This window comes from Pelodiscus sinensis, chromosome 1 (assembly GCF_049634645.1).
Source record: "Pelodiscus sinensis isolate JC-2024 chromosome 1, ASM4963464v1, whole genome shotgun sequence".
In the NCBI taxonomy this organism is placed as follows: Eukaryota; Metazoa; Chordata; order Testudines; family Trionychidae; genus Pelodiscus; species Pelodiscus sinensis.
Genome location: NC_134711.1, coordinates 291,425,648 through 291,449,115, shown reverse-complemented (window position 1 = coordinate 291,449,115; position 23,468 = coordinate 291,425,648). Strand labels below are relative to the sequence as shown.

Here is a 23,468-nt window from a genome sequence, read left to right as displayed (position 1 = left end):
AGGGCCAGTGTAGACAGCTAAAAACTGTTTTGTGTAAAAAAGCCCCGATGGCGAAAATGGTGATCGGGGCTTTCTTGCGCAAAACCGCGTCTAGATTGGCATGGACGCTTTTCCACAAATTGCTTTTGCGGAAGAGCATCCATGCTAATCTAGATGCTCTTTTCCGCAAATGCTTTTAACGGAAAAACTTTTCTGTTAAAAGCATTTGCGGAAAGTCATGCCAGTGTGGATGTAGCCCTCATGCCCCAGAGGGAGAGATCACAACAGGTAATCCTCACATGATCCCTCCCATCACTCACCTCCAGAGAAACAGAGCACTTGGCGCTCACTCCCTGATGGGGGAACAGCCCTTCTGTGAATCTCAGAGAAGGCAGGATTTCAGCTCTCTACATGCCCCCCTACACACACACACAGTCCCCCTGCCCAAAGCCCTGCCTCCCTCCAATCCTGACTCCTGTACTTTCCCAATCCCCTGCCCAGAGCCCCTCCTTTAAGGACCCAAGCTACACTGGGTAAATGTCCTAGCCCAGGTCAAACCTCTTTGGTCCAGCAACATCAGTGGTCCAGCATGTTAGCCAGATGTCCATTTATCATGGGCATGGCCAAGTTTCCTGTAGTCCCATAAAGTTTGTTTACAGCCACCAGTCCAGGCTCTCAGGGTGCTGTGCTATGATTTAGCCCCTAATTTACCCCTAAATGTCTTCTGAAAGAGTCCAGTAAGCAGTGAAGTGTTGGTAATGCTGCTAGGCAATATTGACCTCCCGTAGTCTAGCAAATTCTCTGGTTCAGCGCTGGTCAGGTCTTGAGGGTGTATGCTTGCTGGGCTATACAAAAATTGAGACCATGCTGCAGCATAAAGGAAAAATAATTACATCTAGATTTTAACAGCTTAAGGAGACTTGCACATAGGTGTCCCAGCTGTGTGAAGTGCACATAGTTTAAAAAAAGGACTCTGACCTAAAGCCTTTTACATTTGTGTTTTAAAGTATCCACATTAGGACTGAAAATGGATTCATTTAAAGAAACTTGTGTTTCCAGTCTCTCTCTCTCTCCCCTCTCCCTCATATATATATATATATATATATATGGAATACAGTCAAACAAAAACAAGATCTTAACTGTGGTAGCAGTATTTATAACAAGCTGCTAGCAAGATACAGGGTAGTAGATAAACAAGGCTATTACAGTGTTCAAGAGGAGACTGGTAAAGAATAATCTACAAAGCAATCTTATGAAAACTAAATAGACAATGTTTTGAGAATTGCATTTCCACTCACATACCAGTGACAGTGAAACAGTACAAGAGGGAGGCTTGCACAGACATTTATTTCCCAAATGTTCAGGTTTTACATTATTAATGTATTACATTGTTTGAACAGTTAAATAATTATTGAAAATATGGCAAGAAATGGAGGGAAAATTATAGACAAAGAGAAACCGTCACATTTAGCCCATGTTCATGGTATATTAATTACAACTTTTAAGTAAGTTTCTCATTACTGAATAATCGTATTAGTAAGCCAAATTCTGTGCTACTGGAATGTCCTACTACAAATATAAAAATATACTAACCCTTCCCTTCTGTTATACCCTGACTAACAGCAAATGGGAGTCAATATTCTTAGTGAACCAGATACTTTTGTCAATTTGCTGCGTTTGAACACTATGCTGCTCACCTACCATCTTTGTTCTGGTTGAAGGGGAAATTTAAAAAAAAAGATTCCAAAATGCACAGTAAACAACAAGAGACAACAGAGGAACTTTTATTTAACAATGGAGATGAAGTTACATGTACCAGGTAATGTGTTTCAATTTATTAAACTCTTGTCCAAACAGTGGAAACAGAAAGCATGTGCAATAACTACATTTCCTAATCCAGCAGGCCACAAAGCTTATTAGGCTGATGTTTGTGTTCTCTTCAGGGTTTCTTAGGCCTAGTCTACACTAACCCCAACAGTCTATCTAATCTACGGGACTTCAGCTACACAAATAGTGTAGCTGAAGTCAACGTACTTACCGCAGCATCTTGTGTGGGGTAAGTTTGGCAGGGGCTGCCCTCCTGTTGATGCTGGCTACTCTTCTCGTAATGGTAGAGTACCAGCGTTGATGGGTGTGTGCTTGGAGAGCAATTTATCGCATCTAAGCAGACACGATAAATCAACAGCTGCAGTGTCGCTCCCCAATGTAGTGGAGACAAGCCCTTTGCTCAAGTAAGTTTGCACATGTGCAGAAGTGAGTTTGGTATAAGCTACCTATGAAACTGCATAAAAGAATAAAAAGTGCACTTATGTACTTTGGTCCATATTCCATACTGGCATATTTAAATACCCCATCATAACTTTCCATTGATGGTCTGAAATTGGAAAGGAGGGTAACATGAGCAAAAACATGTTTGTGTAAAACTTAGTCACAGTGTAGGAAAAAAGCCAACCACATATTTTGTGAAGTACATTCGTGATCTACAATTAAATCCAGGGCATAAATTCAAAGCCAAATACATTGTTTCTCATAACATGGGCCTTATACTTCACTATTTGGTGCAATATTTGAACACCATTCTTCCCTTTAAAAACATTCCTTTTTCCTCACTGGGAGGTTGACTGAGGTATGTAATAATGAAGCAAGGGAGATGCTTTATTTTAAAATATAATGCACATTAGGTTATACATGTCATGTAAGCAAATACATTCCCTGTCATCTTAAATTCTAGTGGCAAGAGACACTAGAGAGAGACTATCCAACTAGACAGAGGACCAGAACTTTAAGCAGTGCACTTTCAATACTTTAAAAATAAAACCAAAACAACCAGACCCCAGGAAAGCAACAAACAGTTAGTGAACTGGTGAAATTATTTTTCCACGATATGTAACTCAGACTGAGTCTGTAATATCAACACAGACTTTCTCCCTCACCTCACCTTCTTTACTACAGACTAAAGCTTTGATGCTAGCTTCCTCAATTTACTGCAAACTTATTTTTAATGGGCTTATTTAAAAAAATCCTCATCAAGCCCTTATATTTTTCATGACTCTTAAGAACTCTTGATCAATACTTAAAACAGCTGTGCGTTCCTGTTTATGTAAATAGCTTTTTGCACAGGACAGAGTAACATCATTAATTCCCTTGGACTTTCTCATTATGACATGTTTTTGTTCAGATGGTATCCAGCCCCTTGTGGGCTCCAAAGACAGGTGTGCACCATCAGCACTACAATAGAACTGATTATGTGGTGTTACTCTAATGCCAAGAGTTACTAATAAGGTTCAGGTGATTTTTCAAGTTGACAGTGCCCCTGTCCTGATTTCTGCATGTGGAGAAAACTTGTTCCATAAGAATATGGCTAAATACAAATACCTGTAAGCAACAATTGTAAACAAAGTCTGCCTTCTAGCGCCAGAGCTCTGCTAGTAACTGTAGAGCACTATCACATTTGGTGCTCTTATTCTCAAAAGCAGGTGCAAAGCGCAGCCAGCAAGTCTGTGTGCACCACACATTTTTGTAGAATGTACCATTGAACTGGAAAACATTTTACAGTGCAGCTAAATTTCATTATAATTACCTGAAGGAAACAAAGTACCATCTATAGTTATGTGCCTGCTTCTGAAATACCAGTTTTCTATACTATTTCACAAGATTCTAAATTTAGATGAAAATTGGAGAGGCTTCTAAACCTGAGAGTATTTCCCGTTTTTCAACCACCTTGCTCTAACACTACTTTATAATTCCACTTTTGGCAGGTGAGGTTTATTTTGATGGATTTTCAAATATCTGACTTGGATGGACATCTGAGATTGACTAGGGAAAAGAATTTTGCAATGCATACAATGTTTTTAGAGACACTTTTATTCACATCCCAAAATCCTTTCCCCTAACCAGTCTCTGTTGTCTATCCAAGTGGGATACCCTTGTTCAGAGAAAGAACGTGCCATTCACAGACACATACATATATTAGGCTTTAGAAAAGATGTGAGGATATACCCGCCAAAGGTTGCAGTAGTAGAAAGCCAAGTATTCGGACTATAGTTCTATAGCATCCCAAGAAATTGGAAAACAAGCAGCAGCTGATCAGGAGACATTATAGGTCAGTCCAGAAGGTGGCACTTTTTCCTAATAGGATGAGTCCCAACCAGACTAGTTATGTTTTTGCAGAGCTTAGTGAAAAAGGGAATGCTGAACACTTTAGGTTCTGCAGAGTTCTTCTTCTGGGCTGAGGGTAGTGAAGTTTGGAAAAATTAAACCTTCATCAGCCCCCACATGCCTGTAACTATTGTTGGATTTTAAGGATTATCAAAAATTCTCTCCAAAGGAAAGAGTCTCAAAGGAATCCTAGAACATGTCTACACTACAAAGTTGACATCCAGCCACACCCGTAATTCGGTCAGTTGTGCATGTCCACACTGCACATTGTGCCGGTGGAATGCATTGATGCTGAGAACAGAGCAACAGGGGGTAGCTATTCTGCAGAACAACTAATTGCGGGTCAGCCGGGAGGTCGACTTGCAGCAATGCCGCCTGGGACCAAAACATTGCAGGGGGAATGGGAACATGGATTCGGTCTCCCATGATGCGGTTTCCTTCCTCCCTCCCGGTATTAACAGTAAATCACCCATGCTCTCTTGCATCTTTTTCAAAAGCCTGATTGAGCTGTGCATCTACCACAGCCCAAGAACCATGGACCCTACTCAGCTGTGCACTCTTGTTGAGCATTACAATCACCTCACACCTTACTCTGAAGTATTTCCAGACCCAAGCCATGATCTGCCACATTAATGTTATTCAAGCAGCCCTGCTGCAAGCCACAGCACAATTCCCAGTTGCTCTTGGCGGTCGCACAGCAGCTGAACTGGTGGGATCACATTGCTATGCAGCTATGGGATTACTAGCAGTGGCTGCAGACCTTTTGAATGCGGAAGACCACAGTTCAGGAACTTTGTGCAGCATTCCCCAGCTTTGAAGAGCAGCAAAACTAAAAGGAGACCTGCTCTGACAGTGGAGAAGCAAGTGGCAATGTCTCTTTGAAAGCTTGCAATGTCAGACTGCTAATGGTCAGGGGGAATCCACCCGGATTTGGTAAATCCACCGTGGGAGCGGCTGTGATCAAAATGTGCAGGGCCATTAACTGACTTCTGTTAAGAAGGGTAATAAGCCTGGCATAGTGGATAGCTTTGCCGCAGTGGGGGGTTCCTAGCTGTAGCAATAGAACACATACCTTGGCAGCAGACTGTTTCGCCAGAGAGTACACAAACCAGAAGGGATAATTTTCCATGGTGTTGCAAGCACTGGTGGATCACAAGAGGCAGTTCACCTCTACCAATGTGGGATGGCCAAGAAAGGTGCATGGACATACGCATCTTTAGGAACACAGCTCTGATCAGGAAGATGCAATCAGCGATTCTCTTTCAGATAACACAATAACCACTGCCAATGCTGAAATGCCAAGAGCGATCCTAGGAGACCCAGCCAAACCCTTTATTCCACAGCCACCTGGACAACAGTAAGGAGCAGTTCAATAATAGGCTGAACAAGTGCAGAATGATGTTAGAACGTGCCTTTGGACATTTCAAGTGTTACTGGTGAAGTCTGCTTTATTCCTGAAGGGAGGTTCCCAAGAGGATGGAGAGAGGCTGTTCTCAGTAGTGACAGATGGCAGAACAAGGAGCAATGGTCTCAAGTTGTGGTGGGAGAGGTCCAGGTTGGATATTAGGAAAGACTACTTCACTAGGAGGGTGGTGAAGCACTGGAATGGGTTACCTAGGGAAGTAGTGGAGTCTCCATCCCTAGAGGTGTTTAAGTCTTGGCTTGACAAAGCCCTGGCCGGGTTGATTTAGCTGGAATTGGTCCTGCCTAGAGCAGGGGGCTGGACTTGATGCCTTCTGAGGTCTCTTCCAGTTCTATGGTTCTATGATATTCTATGATTCTATGCTTACTAGGTTAGACATCAATGAAAGCAAAATCTCCATGATTATTGCTGCATGCGGTGGTTTCCATAATATTTGTGAGGCAAAGGGATAGGGCATGAAGGTGGATAGGTTGGCAGCTAATTGTCCTGGTATGTGACTGCTCAAAGTAAGAAGAGCCCAGCAAGGAGTTCAGTGTGTCTGTGAGGCTTTGAAAACCCATTTCAATCACAATATTGAGCATCATTTTTCTGCACTGTGCCTTCACATCCCATTTTCTCCCCACTGCAGCAGTTTCCTGTATCTTCCCCTTCCCACAAACTTCCATGATGGGAATAAAGAGTATTTCATTCTCAAATTGTTGACCTTTACTGCACAAACTGAAAGAACACGAAAATTGTGAGCTTCAGCAAATGGTGTGATAAAATTGAGTAGGAAGAAAAAAGTCAGTTTTGTCTGTGAAAGCACACCAATCTTGCCCATCCCAGATCTTTGAATGGCCACCCTGTGTTCTTAGTACCCTCTTCTGATGTTGAAGGAATACTTTCAGCACTGTTTTCTTTTGAATTATTTTGCCACTAATTCTCTGTGCTCTGTCCCCAACAGGAAAAGATTTCAGTCTCACTGAACACGAATTTAATTTAAGAAAAAGTGTAACAATGCAACAAACAAAGAACTGCAAAAGACACTGAAGTGGCCACGCAGAATTAAAGGGAGAGCCACTGAATCTGGAAATTTAGAATTGTGGGTCTTTATTGGTCCAAAGCTGGAGGCAAAGTGTTTCCCTCAGATGTATGCAGAATTCCCACTGCTATTCATATGTAAGATCATGTGGAAAAAATCTAGCCCCATTTTTTCCATTAATACTACATGTAAGTGATTCTGTAATATACCTGTTCTCACAGTATTTTGCCAGACTTCTGGCTTACCCCAAACCAACAAACTCACACATAATAAAGTAATACTTGTCTCTCATGCCCAAATCTCTTCAAGTTCAGAGCAGTCAGCAACTCAGTCTTCCTAGAACTGTAGTTAAGGTTTGTTTGTTTTTAAAAACACACTGAAATGTGTATGCACAGCATATATTGAAAAGATGAGGAAGGCTTAATTGGAAAAAAAACCCCATCATTTGCTGATGCTGGTTAAAGGATCAAGATACTCACATGGAATAAATAAGTACACATTCATTGCTGAGTTAATTCTTACATACTACAAAATACATTTAAATATTAATTAATCTGGTCCCTTTTCCCAAGCTCTTGTTGTAAACAGTAAGGACATTCATGCACATCATTCTCAACTAACAGCAGCCCTAATGTTTAGGATTGATAATCTCAGTATTTTTACTTACACCTAAGTCTGATGAAATGAAGTAATCTGTTTATGAAACCATACAACAATTTCCTTTAATTTGCTTAACCTAGCGCTTTCTTTCTGCCACTAAACTGAGCTACATGGAGTCCTTTTCCAATAGTTTCAGAGGGGTAGCCAAGTTAGTCTGTAACAGGAAAAACTTAAAACAAAACAAATAGTCTGGTAGCACTTTAAAGACTAACAAAACATGTAGATGGGATCATGAGCTTTTGTGGGCACAGCCCATATCTTCAGATGACCGGAGTGTTAGAAGTACTTCTAACACTCCCATCATCTGAAGAAGTGGGCTGTGCCCACAAAAGCTCATGATGCCATCTACATGTTTTGTTAGTCTTTAAAGTGCTACCAGACCATTTGTTGTCCTTTTCCAATGTCTGACATTTTATCTTCTCAGCAGCAACCGACCCAATACTGAGGAAATATGTCCCCACTCCCTGGCCTAATACTGGATATATTTAAGCAACCCTGGCAGGGCTAAACTTCAACAGTTATCCCTTGGACACCACTTTAAGTATCACACCATCTGGTATTCAGGTCTACTCTTCTTTCTTGCTGTGAAAGCCACAGGATCACCAAGCCACAGGAACACTATCAGGTCACAGAAAAGAGACACACCCTTAATGGATCTTCTAGTCTCTTGTTGGCACTGCAATACAGTTTGTTAGCCCCTCTGTCAGTCCAGTATGAGATGGCCCATGCAACGAGTTTGTTTATTCTATCCTCAGGAGACTATTGCTGTTATCTAAAAAAACTGCTGCTAGTAGTCAGCATACATTTTTCCTTTCCCTAATTTTCTCTCATTTTTAGTTCCTACCTTAAAAAAATACCCTCTTCTCTTGCAACCCCAATCCTGAGTAACATCTTCCTTTAGTCATCAATTACCCAGCATGAACATATGCAGTTATAGTAATATCTTGCCTAAGATCAATTGCCAACACACTCATTTACTGTCAGTGCAGGGTACTATAATGGTGGGACTTATTTTCTGTAAGCATTGCAGTAATAATTGTTTTTTAAACCACACAGACTGCATAGACTTCCTAAAAGGGGGGGGGGGGAAATGAGCAAAGTGGATAGATGAAAATCTGTTACATTTTAAATCAAGAGTGGATGAAGGCAAGTGTTTTCTATAGTCTTTCAATGCAGTAGAAAAAAAAAATCACAAATGAAATAAAATGCCACTGTAATCAACTACCCCAAGAAAGTGGAGGATTCTCACTTGTACTTCTTATGGTGTAATTTAACATCCTTGTTGAAATATGCCCTTTCATTACCTTCAGGTATAAGGAAAAAGGTTAAATTTATTAATTGCCTTGAGGGTCAGTGAGAATGGATCAGAGAACAAGAATTCTGGGATCCATGCTGATCAAAGGACTGAAAGAAACGGATACTCATCACAGAGATTGGACATTCTGCTTAACTCTCCCAGTGTCGAATCCTTGTACTTTTATGTGGGAGATAAAGGAGCTGCAGTTCGAACAAGACAGGTCTATTTTCTTTTCATGTACACAAGTCGTAGCTCCAATGAAAGCTATAAGATTACATCAAGTGGAGAACAGATCCCCTTTAGCTCACGTGTCCTCCAGTCAAGACAAATCTTTGTTACAAGACTGAACTCTGAATTGCCCAATACATCAAACATTTTTCTAGGCACAAGTAGAAGCAAAAATCTAAACCAACCTGTGGAATGGTTCTCTCAGGCTTCCAGCCACAGCATTTAAATTGTAATGATTAAGACGATGACGCCTATGCAAAGTGTAATGAAGTAAGTACAGTCAAACCCTTTTTCAGGCAACTGGGTGTGTGGGATGTTGGAGTCTGGTTCTCCATTTTAGGGGTCAAAACTCTGAGTTATTTTTTGCTTGCTAATGGATTTGTACTTACACAGCTTATGAGGAAAGGCTAATCCTCAGATGATACAAATTGTTAGCTTCTTTGACTTCAGTGGAAGTTCGATAATTTACCCCAAATGTTGGGCTACCCTCTTAGCATTTATCTTAGCTGTGAAGCTTAGATATGTCCAAAGATGCTCTAAGCAATGTCAACAAAACCATCACCACAAAAATTAAATCACTCTTGCAAGCCCATGCTACGCTCCTTGTGTCAGCAGTGCAAGTCCTCTCCATGAGAGTTTGTACCAATTAAACTGTCAATGTGGGGCATTGTGGGATGGCTTCTGATAAGGCAGCAACAGTCAATGTAAGCAATTCAGTATCTACACTGACACCGCATCAATCTAACTAATTATGTTGACTGATGTACTACATCTCCTGTGGCAGTAGACTTAAGTCAGTGTAGTAGGCAAGTTACATAGGCGGGAGCTATATTTCAGTGTAGCGGTTTACAAAGTTAGGTTAACATACGCTGTTTTACGTCGACATAACTCTGCAGAGTACAAATTGTTTAGCCTAATATTTCACCCATATTACTATGTACTTGGTCAGAACAGCAGCAAAGTGGATCTTTTTTTAGAAAAGTAGTCCAGTCCTTCCAAGGTATTGTGGACTAGCATAATCTAGCAGCAACAAGCGTTTGGATATTGGCAAAAAACAAAATTATCTTGCCCAGCTTTTACAGCAGAAGAAATTTCAGTAATCCTAAAATATGGAACAGGTATAATGACCCACCTTTGAAAGGTTTTACAGTGGGAGGATAAAAACAGCAGCCAGCTACCATCAGAGAATGCAGGTTAGCTTGCAAAAGAACTAACATTTACACTGGAAACTATTTTTTTAGCTAAGCTTATCATCATGTTTGAAAATATACATGAGGGCTGCTTAGAGGAAAAGCAGATTATGAGCTGCATGCCCAATAAACCAAGAGTGGGTTATTTTAAACAGGAGAATGAGGACTGGTAACCTATAAATGTACATAAATACTGCAAAACAGAGAACTGTCAGGAAGATTTACCAGCCCTGGCATGTGCACACACCTACTCACTTACCCTTTATAATGACAACTGATGATAAAATATAATTAATTCTCCCCCCCCCCTTTTTTTTTTTTAATTTTTGCAGGCAAGGGGCAAGAGTAGGTGTTTCCAGGGCTCTAACAGCACACTTAGCACTATACAGTACTTGACAGCTGCAGACTACAATCTGCTTTACAAAGGTGGGTATGTATCATTATGCTCCATGAGGCACAGACAGGGGCAAGTCACTTCATCATGACCAAAAAGATTTTGCTTGTGCCACTGACTTGCTGATTATTAGTTGTGTATCCAAGTCCCCAAGTCACAGTGCCTAACTCAACAATAACTCCATATGAAAGGTCTTGCAGTACCTGCTACAGTCTTTCCACTTAGTTCCTTGCAAGTGCAGCCACAATAATTTATAAATGAAACGGTCAAATAATCCAGAAAGCATGGGCCTTCCTGATAGAACGCCCGTGAAAAGAGGGCAATTTTCCTGCCTATTAACCTCGACAATATCCCTTTATAAAGGTCATTTGTGCCAGTGTGATTTTTTTAAAATGACTTTTTATTATTAAAAAGAAACTACCGAATAGGACAATGGGTGTGAGTCAGCAATGTTTGTTTCAGGATGACATACACAATTAATAAAAACCATCAGCAATTTTAAAATAAATATGAGTAACTGGGTGGGGGAACAGCAATGGGAAAGTTAAAATTCTCTCCAGCAAGAGAGACAGATGTAAACACTGACATGATGCTTCATGAGGAAGAAACAGGCTTGTCTGGGCCCAACGAAGCCTGTTTAGACTCCTTTTTATAAAATTCCACAGTTCTAGAAGCTGCTGCTACTTTAATTTGAACAAGCCTGCGCAGCCTCAGAAAATAAACTGGTTTGGACACTTCTTGAAAATGCTCTCGGCTGGAAAATTGTGTCAGCTACTGTAAGATTAGTTGCTAAGCAACCCAGCCCCTTGATTTTGAAACCTGTGTGACATAGGAGAGGGCATAAGGAACTGAATTTCATATTATGCAACAATAAAATACTATCTCAAGGTGATATTTGTTAGAAAAAGTAAATAGAAGAGCCCCCCCCTTTTTTTTGGAAGCATGCAATAGGGTCCAGAGATCTTTTATGGTGTAGTAAGCAAAGATGCAAGGTCTTGCTCAAAATGTCTCCACTGAAGAGGCCATCAGCAGCAGAAACATCACAAATAAATAGGTACTCTCTCTGGGGAACTCTGATTCCTTTGTACAGTACATTGAGATTGGACACTTTCTTACAAGTCCAGATTCAAAATAAAGAACCCTTCCACACAAAGCAACAAATATAGCAACATAATGAAGTATAAAAACTCAATTGCACACACAGATTTTTCCAGATACACTCACAATAACTGAACATAGCCAGATCGTACAAACTGTTAGTTAAAAAAATACCTTTTCTGATATTTTGAGAACAAGTTGAAATAGAGTCTTCGTGCAAATGTTCAACCATGATCTAGACGATGTCTTGAAAAATCATCACAGATGCATTAGCTCCTTCCTTATCTGCCATATACACACAGCGTTTTATCTTTGCAATATGCTTAGGTGTAGGCAATCCATTTCCTCAGCAGATAACGCCTTTTAAGTTCCACTGATGTATCAAGACACTACAGGTGTCATATCCCACAACTGTTAACAATAATAAGAATGAATGTAATAACATAGGGGAAAGTATTGTGATATTCTGATAAAGCAGAGGTTCTCAAAACAGAGTCATAATCCCGCAGGAGGTTGGCAAGATTATCATGAAGGGGAGGGGGCTGTCACAAGTTTCTTAGTTTCCAACCCAAACCCACTTCACCTCGAGCATTTATAATGGTGTTAAATATAAAGTGGTTTTAATCTGTAAGACAGCGTAGGGGGGAAAACTGAATTTGTACCATGTTTGTGTGTGTGTGTGTGTGTGTGTGATGAGAACTTTAAAGTGGATTTTTAAATGAGATTTGAGATATCTGCTTAAGAAAAAAATGCCACTTGTAATCTACAGAGATTACATATCACTTAATATATTTTTAGTTTTTCAGTCACATGCATATAGAAAATGTCTTCAATTCTTTAGCTGTTTTGATTATTTTATTTAAGAAATTACTGTTTTATTTCTTCCATTCCTGCCACATCAGAGCTCCATGTCTGAAGCTCAGTGAAGTGACTGCATTTTATTAACTTCTTGCTCATAGATGGCTCCTGTCCTGAATCAGGATTTGTCAGAATAAACTAGCATTTCAGATTAGTTTTGCAGACTTCTCTCTTACCAATTCCCTTGTTGGTACTAATACTACAATAGCTAGCACGTTTGAGTAATAGTGTCCTTGTTCATATGCAAAGGTGCAAAGGAGCTGACTGACTCAGGTGTAGAATTAGTCAGTGAAAAACAGTGTCCCAGCCAGCCTTGGATACCACACACAGAATGACCAATTTAATTTGAATTAGTCTTCTCATTTCCTGCCATGCTGGCAGCAAGACAAAGCCAGACGCTTATGAAAGACAACATGTTGCACCAAAACAACTTTCTGATTGACAGGGCGACTTTCAAGGGCATTTTTGTACCAACTCCCTAAATGAACAATTCCACTGTAGAACACACCTGCTTACCAAAGGATAGAGCAGCTCCTAATGGAATTACACTGATGATCACCACTGGGTTATAAAAAAAAAAAAAAAAAAATCTCTGAATGGCTGTGAAAAATACCCAGTGAGAAACAGCAATGCATGATGAAAGCACAGAGATTCCCCAGACCATGGGAGCGGAAAGGGAGATTCAGACCTGAAAAGATGTGGCAGGAGGAAGGGACATAGACAAGGACTGAAAATGAACTAAAGCAGTCACCTTTCTCTTACCTTAATAACTTTGTCTGTCCCAGAAGTCAATAACCATCCCCTGGTTGCATCAAAGTGTACATGAACAATGTTGTGCTTACTGTCATGGAAAGTGGCTGTGGGAGCACGTCTAAGGAAAGATCAAATATCAAGAGTCAAGGAGACAGCAACTTTGGTGTTGCCCTGATCTAGTCACAAAAGGAGGAAATGACAATTTGATCACTAATGTAAGGCTATGTCTTCACTAAATGGAAGAGCAATGCTGCCACGATTGATCTTCCAGAGTTTGATTTAGCAGGTCTAGTTAAGACTCACTAAGTAGAACTCAAAGGGAATCCCTGCAGTGGCCGGTAGTCTCCCATTGTGGGGACAGTGAGAAAACTCAAAACAAGGTGGAGCAACTCCAGCTATGTAATTAACATAGCTGGAGTTATGTATCTTGATTTAATGTTCCCTTTTACTGTAGATCTGGGCTAAGTAAGTGATTTCGGTCAGTGATTCAACTTAATTACTGAGCAAGAGAAGGCTCTGTCATCTCTCTGTGGCTATGTCTACATGGCACACATGCTGCAGTGAAAAGTAGGCTGCTCTCATGCAGTGTGATGCCACATGCTACAGTGAAAGGCTCTTGCCGAGGAGAGGCAGGGGGAAAAAGGCTCTAGAAGCTCCCTGCAACTGGAGTCTCTCTCAGCTGCCTCTCCTCAGCCAGATCATTTTCTTGCTGTGAGTTTCCCCTAGCGCTAAGGAAAGGCTCTAGCAGCAGGACACTATACTGCTATTTTTAGCGGTGTAGAGTGGGCAGACACTGCGTAGCCATATAGAGAACTGTGCTGGGTACATATCCATAGGGTTCAGGAGTCCTACTCATCAAAGCAGGGCCTCCCCATCTATACTGCTATTTATACCTGTGCGGCGTATGTACTATAAGGGGCGCTGTAAAGACTGTGCCATATAGACACACCCTCTGAAGGATGACCTGTAGCTCCTTGGAACCACAGGTTTTCCTTCAGAGATTGACTTTTCTATTTCCCAGGGAGTTACCGTGCAGGAAACTTTCAGATGCAATACTGAAAGCCTGAGTGTACCTGCTCTCGTGTGGACAACAGAGATACCGTGATACTTCTGTGATCAATATTGCATATCACTGTGCACTTCCTCAGGGTTATCTGAGCTTCAGTAAACCACAGTCAATAAATCTGGAAAAAAACCTTATGAAATAATCTAGCTCATCTCCATGTCCAGGCAAAATGGCCCCCAAAGGCACTTACCTAAGGAGATTATTCCACAGACTAGTCACAATAGATTCTATTTACAGGAAGTTTTTCTTTTAAGTTAGCCTAAAAATGTTCACTTTAATTCCATCCCACTGCTCCTACTTATGCCTTGTTTTACCACACTAAATGCAACAAATACCATTAAGCAGAGATATAAAATCTCATTGAATTGGCTAACCAGTTAACCGATTAAAGGGGGGGGGTTAGTGTGAGGGGCACTCCAGGCTGGCTAGAGCCGCCCCCTGCCCACCACTGGGCTGGGACACTCCCCACCTCCCACCCCACTGTCCGCAGCAGGCCCCACAGGGCTGGAGCACCCCCCATCCTGGCAGGCAGAAAGCTACTCTAACCCCCAGCGGTTAACCAGTTAAACCTCCACATCACTATCAACAAATTAATTTCCCATAACTAACTGTTATGTAGTAAGTAAAAAATATTTAAACAGTAACCAGAACTCTAATAGCCTCTGCCTTTGGTATACTTATAGACTGCTGTTTTTCCCATAGCCACTTAGCTGTCACTCAAGCAAATGGGACTGGCACTGGTTGAAGAGAAAGCCAGTGACCTCGGTGGAGCAGCATGGTGCTATGACAGAAGTTCATCTTGCTGTCCCTGGGTCTAAGGCCCCAGGCTGAAGCAGGACAGGCTGAAACTCCATCATCTCACAAGAGACAGCCCAGTATTCTGTAATGGACATCTCTGTTAACCTTGCAATGACATGTTAAGGTGGGAAGTGAAGTCCATTCATGATGGCCAACTTTGTATGTCCGTGGGAAAACAGGGTGGGGGAAGTAGTTCAGACTCACTCTTCACAGGGAGATTTGTGGCAAGGCAAAACATGAAAAACCGCTTCTCTTTTATATTCAGCAAGAGCATATTAGGAAATAAACATGTAGGAAGAAACAACAGCTCTTTAAAATCCGTGGCTGGAGAATTCTACTTTGCACCACCTCTTTAAAAAGGTTTCTTCATATTCCGTTTTTTGTTAATTATGTCCAACTACGTCCTACAGTCTTGGCAAAAACCAGTTTTAGCTTCAAGTAAAATTAATCCTTTATTTTGCATAAAAATTCCCATATTACCTCCCCACTCCACCCTCTTCCCACACACCCACCCTAGTTAATTAAATGAATTCCTCTGGCCACCAGAACAATTCTGTTGCTTTTTCCTAAGTTCCCTACAAACTTTCTAGTATTGAGGAACCCAGAAATGAACACAGGAACAGAGGCACAAGAATGCTAAAGTTATAAAGGAGGAGAATAATTTCCTACGCTACACAGAGCTATGGAGGTTGATGGCCTGCCCTGTTAATGGAGAAAGCACTTTAAGATAGCTCTATGATACTCCCATCCAGCTGGCCAAGAGCTGAGCGCCTCAGAATACTGGAAGAGTTCTGAATCTGAGGTAACAAGGTTCGTCATTTATACTTACTCCTCATCTGTAATTGATTCATGACAGCTATCGCAGACTCTCACTTCAAACTCAAATCCCATCAGTGGTATGGAGGAGCGCTTAGAGCTGCATTTGCCACACACTGCTTTTCCACACTTCCGGCAGTGATGCTGACAGAGGCAAGCCAAAAAGGATTGGTCAGAATAGAAAAAACAAAGAATAGTGGTGATTTCTTCTCATCGTCACCTATTCTCCTAAGCAGAACTCACCTTGGGACACAGCAAATTCTTTGAACCCCCAATTCAGGGCAAAAGGAAAAAAAAAGCTGAATAACCGGGGGGAGGGGGAGGGGAGGAGAAAGAGGGGACCTAGTCTCAATTCTGCATTTCATTACGTTTCATTAACAACCCCATCTAGCTGAGCATCTGGAGTAAGCCAGCCACCAATGACCAAATGGAGACAATGTAGCCTAGTGGGTAGAACGCTGGACTAGGACTTGAGAGCTGGGTTCTGTTCCTGGCTCTGCTTTTGGGTAACCTAGGTGAAATCACGTTCTCTATACCCATTTCACAGATAAGGGAAGCGAGGCACAGAGACACGGATGAGAAGAGCTACCTAAGAGCTAGTTGCATTATTATGTGGTGAATTTAGATCATAGCTATTTTGCGTAACAATTACCAGTCTATAACTAGCTAAAATAAAGAGCTTTGGAAACTTTTTATCAGCCTGGTGCTTTGATCAAGCAAAAATGCTATTTGACTGGATATTCTCTTTTGTGCATGTGTGTACTGAGGATAGCGTGTGGTAAATCAATGCATGCAACCTACATTCATGGTACAAGAAACAACTACAGTATCAGTGGGAGAACTGCTCTCTTTTTAATTAGTATTCTGCCGTTACATTCAGGACACTGGGGCAATACCTCTCCTTCCTCAAATATGATCTCTGATATGAATACACATATAAACCTACATCCCTGAAGCAGGGCTGGCTTGAGCCATTCCTGCGACCTGGGCAGCGGGTGCATGACGCATGTGTGGCTCCGTCCCCAGGCGCACGGCACGCTGCGCACCTTATAGCTACAACCGGGTGCGCGGCACCTGATGGCAGCAATAAGGGGCGCCACGCAGCCCCCATAGGTTGGCACGCCGGGCACCTGCCTGGCTAGCCCCCCCCCTTAATCCAGCCCTGCCCTGACAGGCAACTGAACATGTTTCCTTTTGCTACTTTTTCAGTCTTAATCAAGACAACGTCTAGGCTACACCTCCAGGGAATGCGTCTGCTCTTCTGACAATTTTTGCAGAAGACGCACTCTTTTCTGAAGCCCCGTCCAGCAATACTTCAAACAAAGCAAACTACAGTAGGCTCACGCACCGTGAGCTGGGCTCTAGGACGGTGTATTAGGATTACATGAGACAGCAACTTACAAAACCAGCAGGGAAGAGCAATACGGGAATTCGGCTGCACTGGTTACTGCTGGAGGGCCAGATAACAGTTTATTGTTAACTGAGTGCCTGACATTACCCAACTAAAGTCAGTCACGTGGGCATATTCTCCTCAGCTTTTTACAATCCTTATTCTTAAAAACAGGCCTTTGTTATTATGACAATTGCTACCTAAACCTGTCCATTTTATCACACCACAAACTGTATGCCAGTATTACTAATAACTGGGCAATTGGAATAACAATATGGACATGGAAAGCAATAACTTAACATAGACTACTGGTTCCATTAGAATCTTCAGAAGTGAGCTTCGGGCCACATTTGTGGTTTGTACAGAGTACTCCTGCTGAAATTAAATGAGATTCATGTGGCTAAGGCCACATGCATCTCCAGTTTTATGCAAGCCAATGTACAGTGTGTAGTTTATACAGAAATGGATTATAAAAAGTGCTTCTGTTTGTGAGGGCCAAGACATTTAACCATCCTCAGGCCTTTGCCTGCCTATACCCACCCATCTTGGCATGAGGGGTAGCCAAATGCCTTTAATCACCTAACAGGCAACAGAAAGATTTAACAAGTTCTTATACATTTGAAAAGTGTTAAAATATTTCATAGAACTATCAGATATCCTGTTCTCATTAAATTACTCCATCAATACAGAACAGAACAAACCTGTCTAAGGCCTATTTTCTTACAGTCCCACATCTGTTTAAAATTCCAAAAGAAAGGCTGGTCACATTTTTGACAGGAGTCACTGTCCAACCACTCTGGTGTCTGTAACACATAAAAAAGTTATGATTTTAAAAAAAAAAAAAAAAGAGGCAGAAAAGCTTCCAGTACAAATCCAACAGCAAAACAAGCAGTGTGGCTTTTGCTTCAATAATAAAACAGAGTTGAGACAAACTTTTCCAGAAAAACACTTCTTCAGCTAAAGGTAGTTTAAAACAGAGGTTCCCAGTCCCTGGTCTGCGGACCCGTGCTAGGCCACAAACCACTAGCTTCAGGGCCACAGCGGCTGCTGGAGCTGAAGCTGGGCCGTTCACAGCAGCTCTGGGCTGAGGTACACCCTGGCACTCTGAGCCATGCACAACAGTCAGCTTCAACTCCAGCAGCTTAAAAAAAATATCAAGGTGTTTCCTGGGATTTATTTTGCTGTGTTCTGAAAGTTCACATGGGAGGAAGATTTCTCACCCTACTCATAATGCAAGATTCTACTGTGAAAGGAAGGACATTTGCTGGAAACATAGAAGCATAAAATTAGATGCCTGAAATGAATGGTGCATTTTGGAGCAATGCTGAGCACTTGCAACTGGCTCCAATGAGAGCTTCAGATACTCGGCACATCTGAGACTTAGGCCAAGGCTCCTGCAACCTTGCCTGGACCCACTTGTGGGTGCTCAGCACCACTTCGAACCAGGTAATTCATGTTGCTAGCCTTTATTTGTAGTAAAAAACCCACTGTTTTCTAATACAGTTTGATTTATTGCCATGCCCTTCATACTTTGAGTGAAGTGGGTAAGTGTTACTCCTGGGTGAATTCTGCATCACTGAACAACGCAAGAATTTTGCAGACATTCAAGCTGTATGAAGGAACTGGAGGGTTCCCAGTAGCTGCAGTTCCCGATATGCTCTGAAGGAAGGAGCAGGAGTTCAGGAAACTGTGCAAGCCTGGGAGCCAGCATCAGCTGTTTCTCCCTCTTGATCCTTGGGCTCTAGGAAGATAGAGAATGAGGGTATCTGGGCCAGAGGACCCCACAGCTAGGCTCTGAGAGATTGGGAGTCAGTGTGTCTGGGCTGGGGAAGCACCCCGATTGGGCTCTGCTGGAGATGGGGTGTGGGTGTCTCGCTCCCATGCTGGGCTCTAGGAGGAGGGGACAGAAAAAAACAAACAAACAGAAATGGGTTGTTATGGGGGTTTCTTGAATTGTCTGCTCCCCAGGAAATTTTCGTCTGTGTCTGTGTTGTTACCAACATACCTGCTGACATGTATTTTGAAATAAATTGGCGTGATTATACAGTGCAATTTGACAAATAAAATGTGCAGATATTTTCATTTTTTTTGCTGCAGCATTCCCTCGGGGTCAAGAAAGAAGAAGCCTCAACAAAGGCTATCAATGCCTACATGCCTCGTCACTCCAACCCAAGCACCAATAGAAGGAGTGATGCTGGACAACTCAAGCCTCTACAGGGAGGGAAAACGGATTATTCCCTTGGCCCTGTTTTGCTATCATGACCCTGCTGGCATGAAACAGGGAAACAACTCAGTGATAGCAGCTGTATTGGCAGCGGTCTGAGCTACCACCTCCTTGCCACTTGTTGGGAAGCAGGGACACTCCTCTTTAATATGCTAAACATTCCTCCCCCTTGTGTTAATATTCTAAATACTCTTCCCCCTTGTGTTTCCCTCCTTCTAGCTTTTATCTTTTTCCTGCATTTTCCTTCCTCTAGCCTTTGTCTTTCGCCTGCCTTACCACAAGTCACACTCCTCTTTGAATCAGCTGCTGCACTCTCTCAACCACCTTCACCCGCATCTTTTGCAAGGTTGCTCTAATATAAATGCACCTTAATCCACATCCAGTTCTCACTATGGGGCACAGAAGGGGATTCTTTAGAAGACTGCCTCATTAAGTACACACCCAAGTTACAGGAATGGCTTCAGAAGACACACTAGCTGCTTACAGGTATCGAATATTAAGGAATGAAATGTACAACACTGTAATTAATTAGGTGTAGATGACGGAGTTTAGCAAAAGCAAAAAGCAACGTAAGGCTGATGAAATCTTTAAACGCAAACCTCCACTCCAGCCCCCTACAATGGAAGGAGTCTTAAAGGAACTGAACCTCAGCCTTCTTTGTTAGGTTATCTCAGACGTGCAGGTGCTTTAGAGGTAGTCCTCAGTTCGCACTATTTTTCTAAAAGTAACCAAGTCTTTAATTAGATGTGAGTGCTAAGAGATGAAAGCCTTGTTTTCTCAAGCACTGAAATCCTACATTTGAAAATGTCACTTTTACTTGTGACAATAATGGCTCACTGGTAAAATGGAAACAACTTCTATCTTCTTTCAAGTGTTCCTTTCTTATGGTCTTTTAAGATTGAGAGAGAAAATAATTTTAAAAGGATTAAAATATAAAAATGGCTCAATGCTTTCCTCATGCAATTCCACAGTAGAAACGGCAATATTGAAGTGAATACTACACACATATTAAATGGAAAAATCTGATCAGTGAAAAATGCCACCAGGCAATAACCAGAACATTTTCAAGGACAAATCGAAGTCTGCAATGAATAAGTAAGTTCATTACTGCTTGAGTTTAATCAGTTACAAGGAAGTGAAAAGCTTGAGCTCAGAGAGCGCAAGCCCTGCATGTGCTTGTCTACACCTAAGGTTCAGCTCTGGTTCAGCTACAGAGACTACAAAACTGAGGCTACTCCAAACATGCGAGAGGCACAGAGGTCATTTTTACTACTGTTTTTGTTATTAGCCATAGCAAGCAATACCTTATGAGTGTGCAAGTAGGATTCTGTTCTGTCATGTATCAAAGTAATTGTTCATTAACTGCTAATCTGTTACATTCGTCCTAACTATTAGCAGTAGTGGCATTACAGTTGTAACCCAGGGCCTATTCGGGCCTTCTCTACACTGGCACATTTTGTCACCAAGATCTGCCTTTTGCCAACAAAACAGTGAAAGTGACCACACGACAATGTGACTTTTGTCCAGAAAAAACACCCAGTTTTGGCGAAAAAAAACTTCCACCTCTGCGAGAGACTTTTTTCTTCCCCCCTCCCTTTATTGTCAACAAAGAGCCAGCGTGGACTCTGTCTTGTTGAGAAAACCAGCTTCCACCAGTAACCCAAAATACCTGCCCTGATGGCTGTGCTCAGTGTTTTGTGATCTCTCCTGCCCTACAGGCACACACTCCTCCCCTTTCACAGCTCTGGGAAGTATCTGACATCTGAACGAGCTGCTCGGTTTGGAGGAACAAAGAACAAATCTTTGGAATGCTCCTGTTCTGCCTGCTAGAAACACAGCAGCACACAGACTGCTGCTACAAGGGGAGGGCTAGAGAGACTGCAGTGCTGCTTTGACATTCCTTTGCATGGAGAACTCAGAGCTACGAAGGAATCCCAAGACGCGCAGGAATCAAATCTGCCTTCCCACAACACTACACTGAGGGATGCTTACCGACAACAATTTATCTGTCGACAGGGTGCTAGCAATGTGGCCATGAAACATCAACAGTAGGAGGCAGAGAAACTGGTTTGAGTGGTTTTCACTTTTGTTAATAGCACTTCAGTGGCCAAACATTCCTAATGTGGACAGCCTTAGCAATTTTTGGTAAGAATAGGAAGGGAGAAAAAAAAAAGCGGATCAAATGGCAATCTGAGTTTCCAGATTTTTTTTTTTTTTTAAAAAGCAAACATCCATCTTTTACATGGTAGATTGACATCCTTGAAAACTGAGATTTAAGTCAGTGTTTCCTCCTTGCCATCATTGCTAAATATTAAATTAGGCCATTGGTATAAACCAATTTCCTCTTAAGTTTTGTACAGATGTCACTGATTGAAACGTGAACAATCATTCTGATATGTAAGAGAACAGAAATCTTATTTGCACACTCATAACTGTATCCTATGGAGTTACTGAAAAACACAGGCGGAACATACTGTGATGCCCTCTTCAGAGTCACTTTTCAGAGCACAAACTATTTAGCAATGTGTATAAAACACAAACTCCCTGCCACATAAGTACCCTGTACCACAAGATCTCTCTCTCACACACACACACACACACACACACACATACAACTTCACAGGTGTAACTAGAGCATTCCTAACACACTAGTTTTATTTTCTAACCTTTAAAACGTTACTGATCAGACTCAAATTACACACTTTAGAAAAGCCCCAGATGTTTAAAGGATGAACAAGAGATAGCTACCTCCTGTCTCTCAACATCCATATTCCAGACAACAATTCCACCATCTGCACCACAGGAGATGAGCTGTCTTGTGTGGTGAGCATAGGAGAGACACTGAACTTTATCACTACAAAAGAAACATACAGCATCAGTTAGTAACAAACCATTTAGAATTAGTCAAAGGTTTAGAGATATATATGTCCCAAGGCAAAGTAACTGGTTTGTCATATTTTTCTCTCTCAGCTCATTCATATGTATAAAGTTCCATAATCCTACAATTCCAATTAGTAGATTACATATTATGTACTGTACCATGTGCTATGAATTTGGTCCCCATTGGGTATCATACCACTTAAATTAGTTTCCAGACCTAACTACTGCTTGCCTAGTTAATTAGGTTGGAGACCTAGCTTTCTTGAAAGCCACGGTTGCATTGTAATTGAATGACCTCTAAAAACATAGTCCCAAATATCTGTAAGCTCTCACTCCAAGAACAAATCTATCAGTTATTGGTTAATTTGTTAAATCTCTGTGCCTGGGAATGAAGCAATGAAAAACCCAATGTTATCTGGCAGCTTGAAGAGAAAAATACTTAAGCTGCTGCTGTGAGTCTTCGAATTTAACACTAACAAATGGGAAGAATTTCAAATAGAATATAGAACTGATAAGGCTGCCCCAGACCATCTTAACATTTTAAGATTAAAGGTTTTTAGAAAAATGGACACTTCCTCCTTTTATTATTCTTTGTTAAGCACAAAAGGAATGTGCTCAGCTCTACACAAGAGAAATATCAAGGGGAAGGAATTACTTGAGCTTACTTTGTTTTCTTGCACTGGTCTTCGGGGGTGGGAGGGGAGAGAGAAGAGGCTCTAGAAAAAATGGATCTTCAAAAACAGGGGTGGTTTAGCACTCAGATTAGGTCAGGACTTCACCCCAGTCTTTGACTAGAAATGTTAGCATATACATGACTAAATGATAAGTGGATGTTAATGGTGTCAGTTGCATTCAGCCTCCTGGGGAGGCTGCTTCACTGCAGCAGGGCAGCAAAGCCACCTCCGCTGGAGCTGGGTGGACCAGGCCTGGTGGCCCGGTTCCTGGGTGGCTTCACTGTGGGCTCTGCAGTATAAAGTAAGAATGTTGAAGACTAGCTACTAGTCAAGTCCCTCAGATCGAGACAGCGAGGGGCGGGGGGAGAAGGAGAGAGAAGAGAACTTCAAAAGGCGGCGCTGCATAGTTGAGCCCAGCTCAGCTGTGCGGCAGTGCCCCTTTGAAACACCAAGGTGGCGTTTCAAAGCAGCAGTGCTGCCTGGAGCCTGGGATCAGCTGGGGACTCCCCAGCTGATCCCAGGTTCTGAAGAAATGCTGCACAGATCCCGGGATCAGCTGGG

General features: G+C 41.9%; 1 protein-coding gene across 3 annotated transcripts in view; it reads right to left on the bottom strand.

Moving 5' to 3' along the window:
• Positions 1-1,309: 1,309 nt before the first annotated feature.
• Positions 1,310-23,468, bottom strand: part of WDFY2 (WD repeat and FYVE domain containing 2) — a 112,340-nt gene continuing 90,181 nt past the window's right edge. For all 3 annotated transcript variants that reach the window (XM_075919094.1, XM_014574504.2, XM_075919095.1), the window contains 5 exons: positions 22,102-22,207; positions 17,831-17,932; positions 15,753-15,883; positions 13,069-13,177; positions 1,310-11,859 (listed from right to left, as the gene is read on the bottom strand). In XM_075919094.1, coding sequence (XP_075775209.1) covers positions 11,830-11,859; positions 13,069-13,177; positions 15,753-15,883; positions 17,831-17,932; positions 22,102-22,207 — 478 coding nt within the window. In that variant the 3' untranslated portion in view covers positions 1,310-11,829. The remainder of the gene's footprint in view (positions 11,860-13,068; positions 13,178-15,752; positions 15,884-17,830; positions 17,933-22,101; positions 22,208-23,468) is intronic.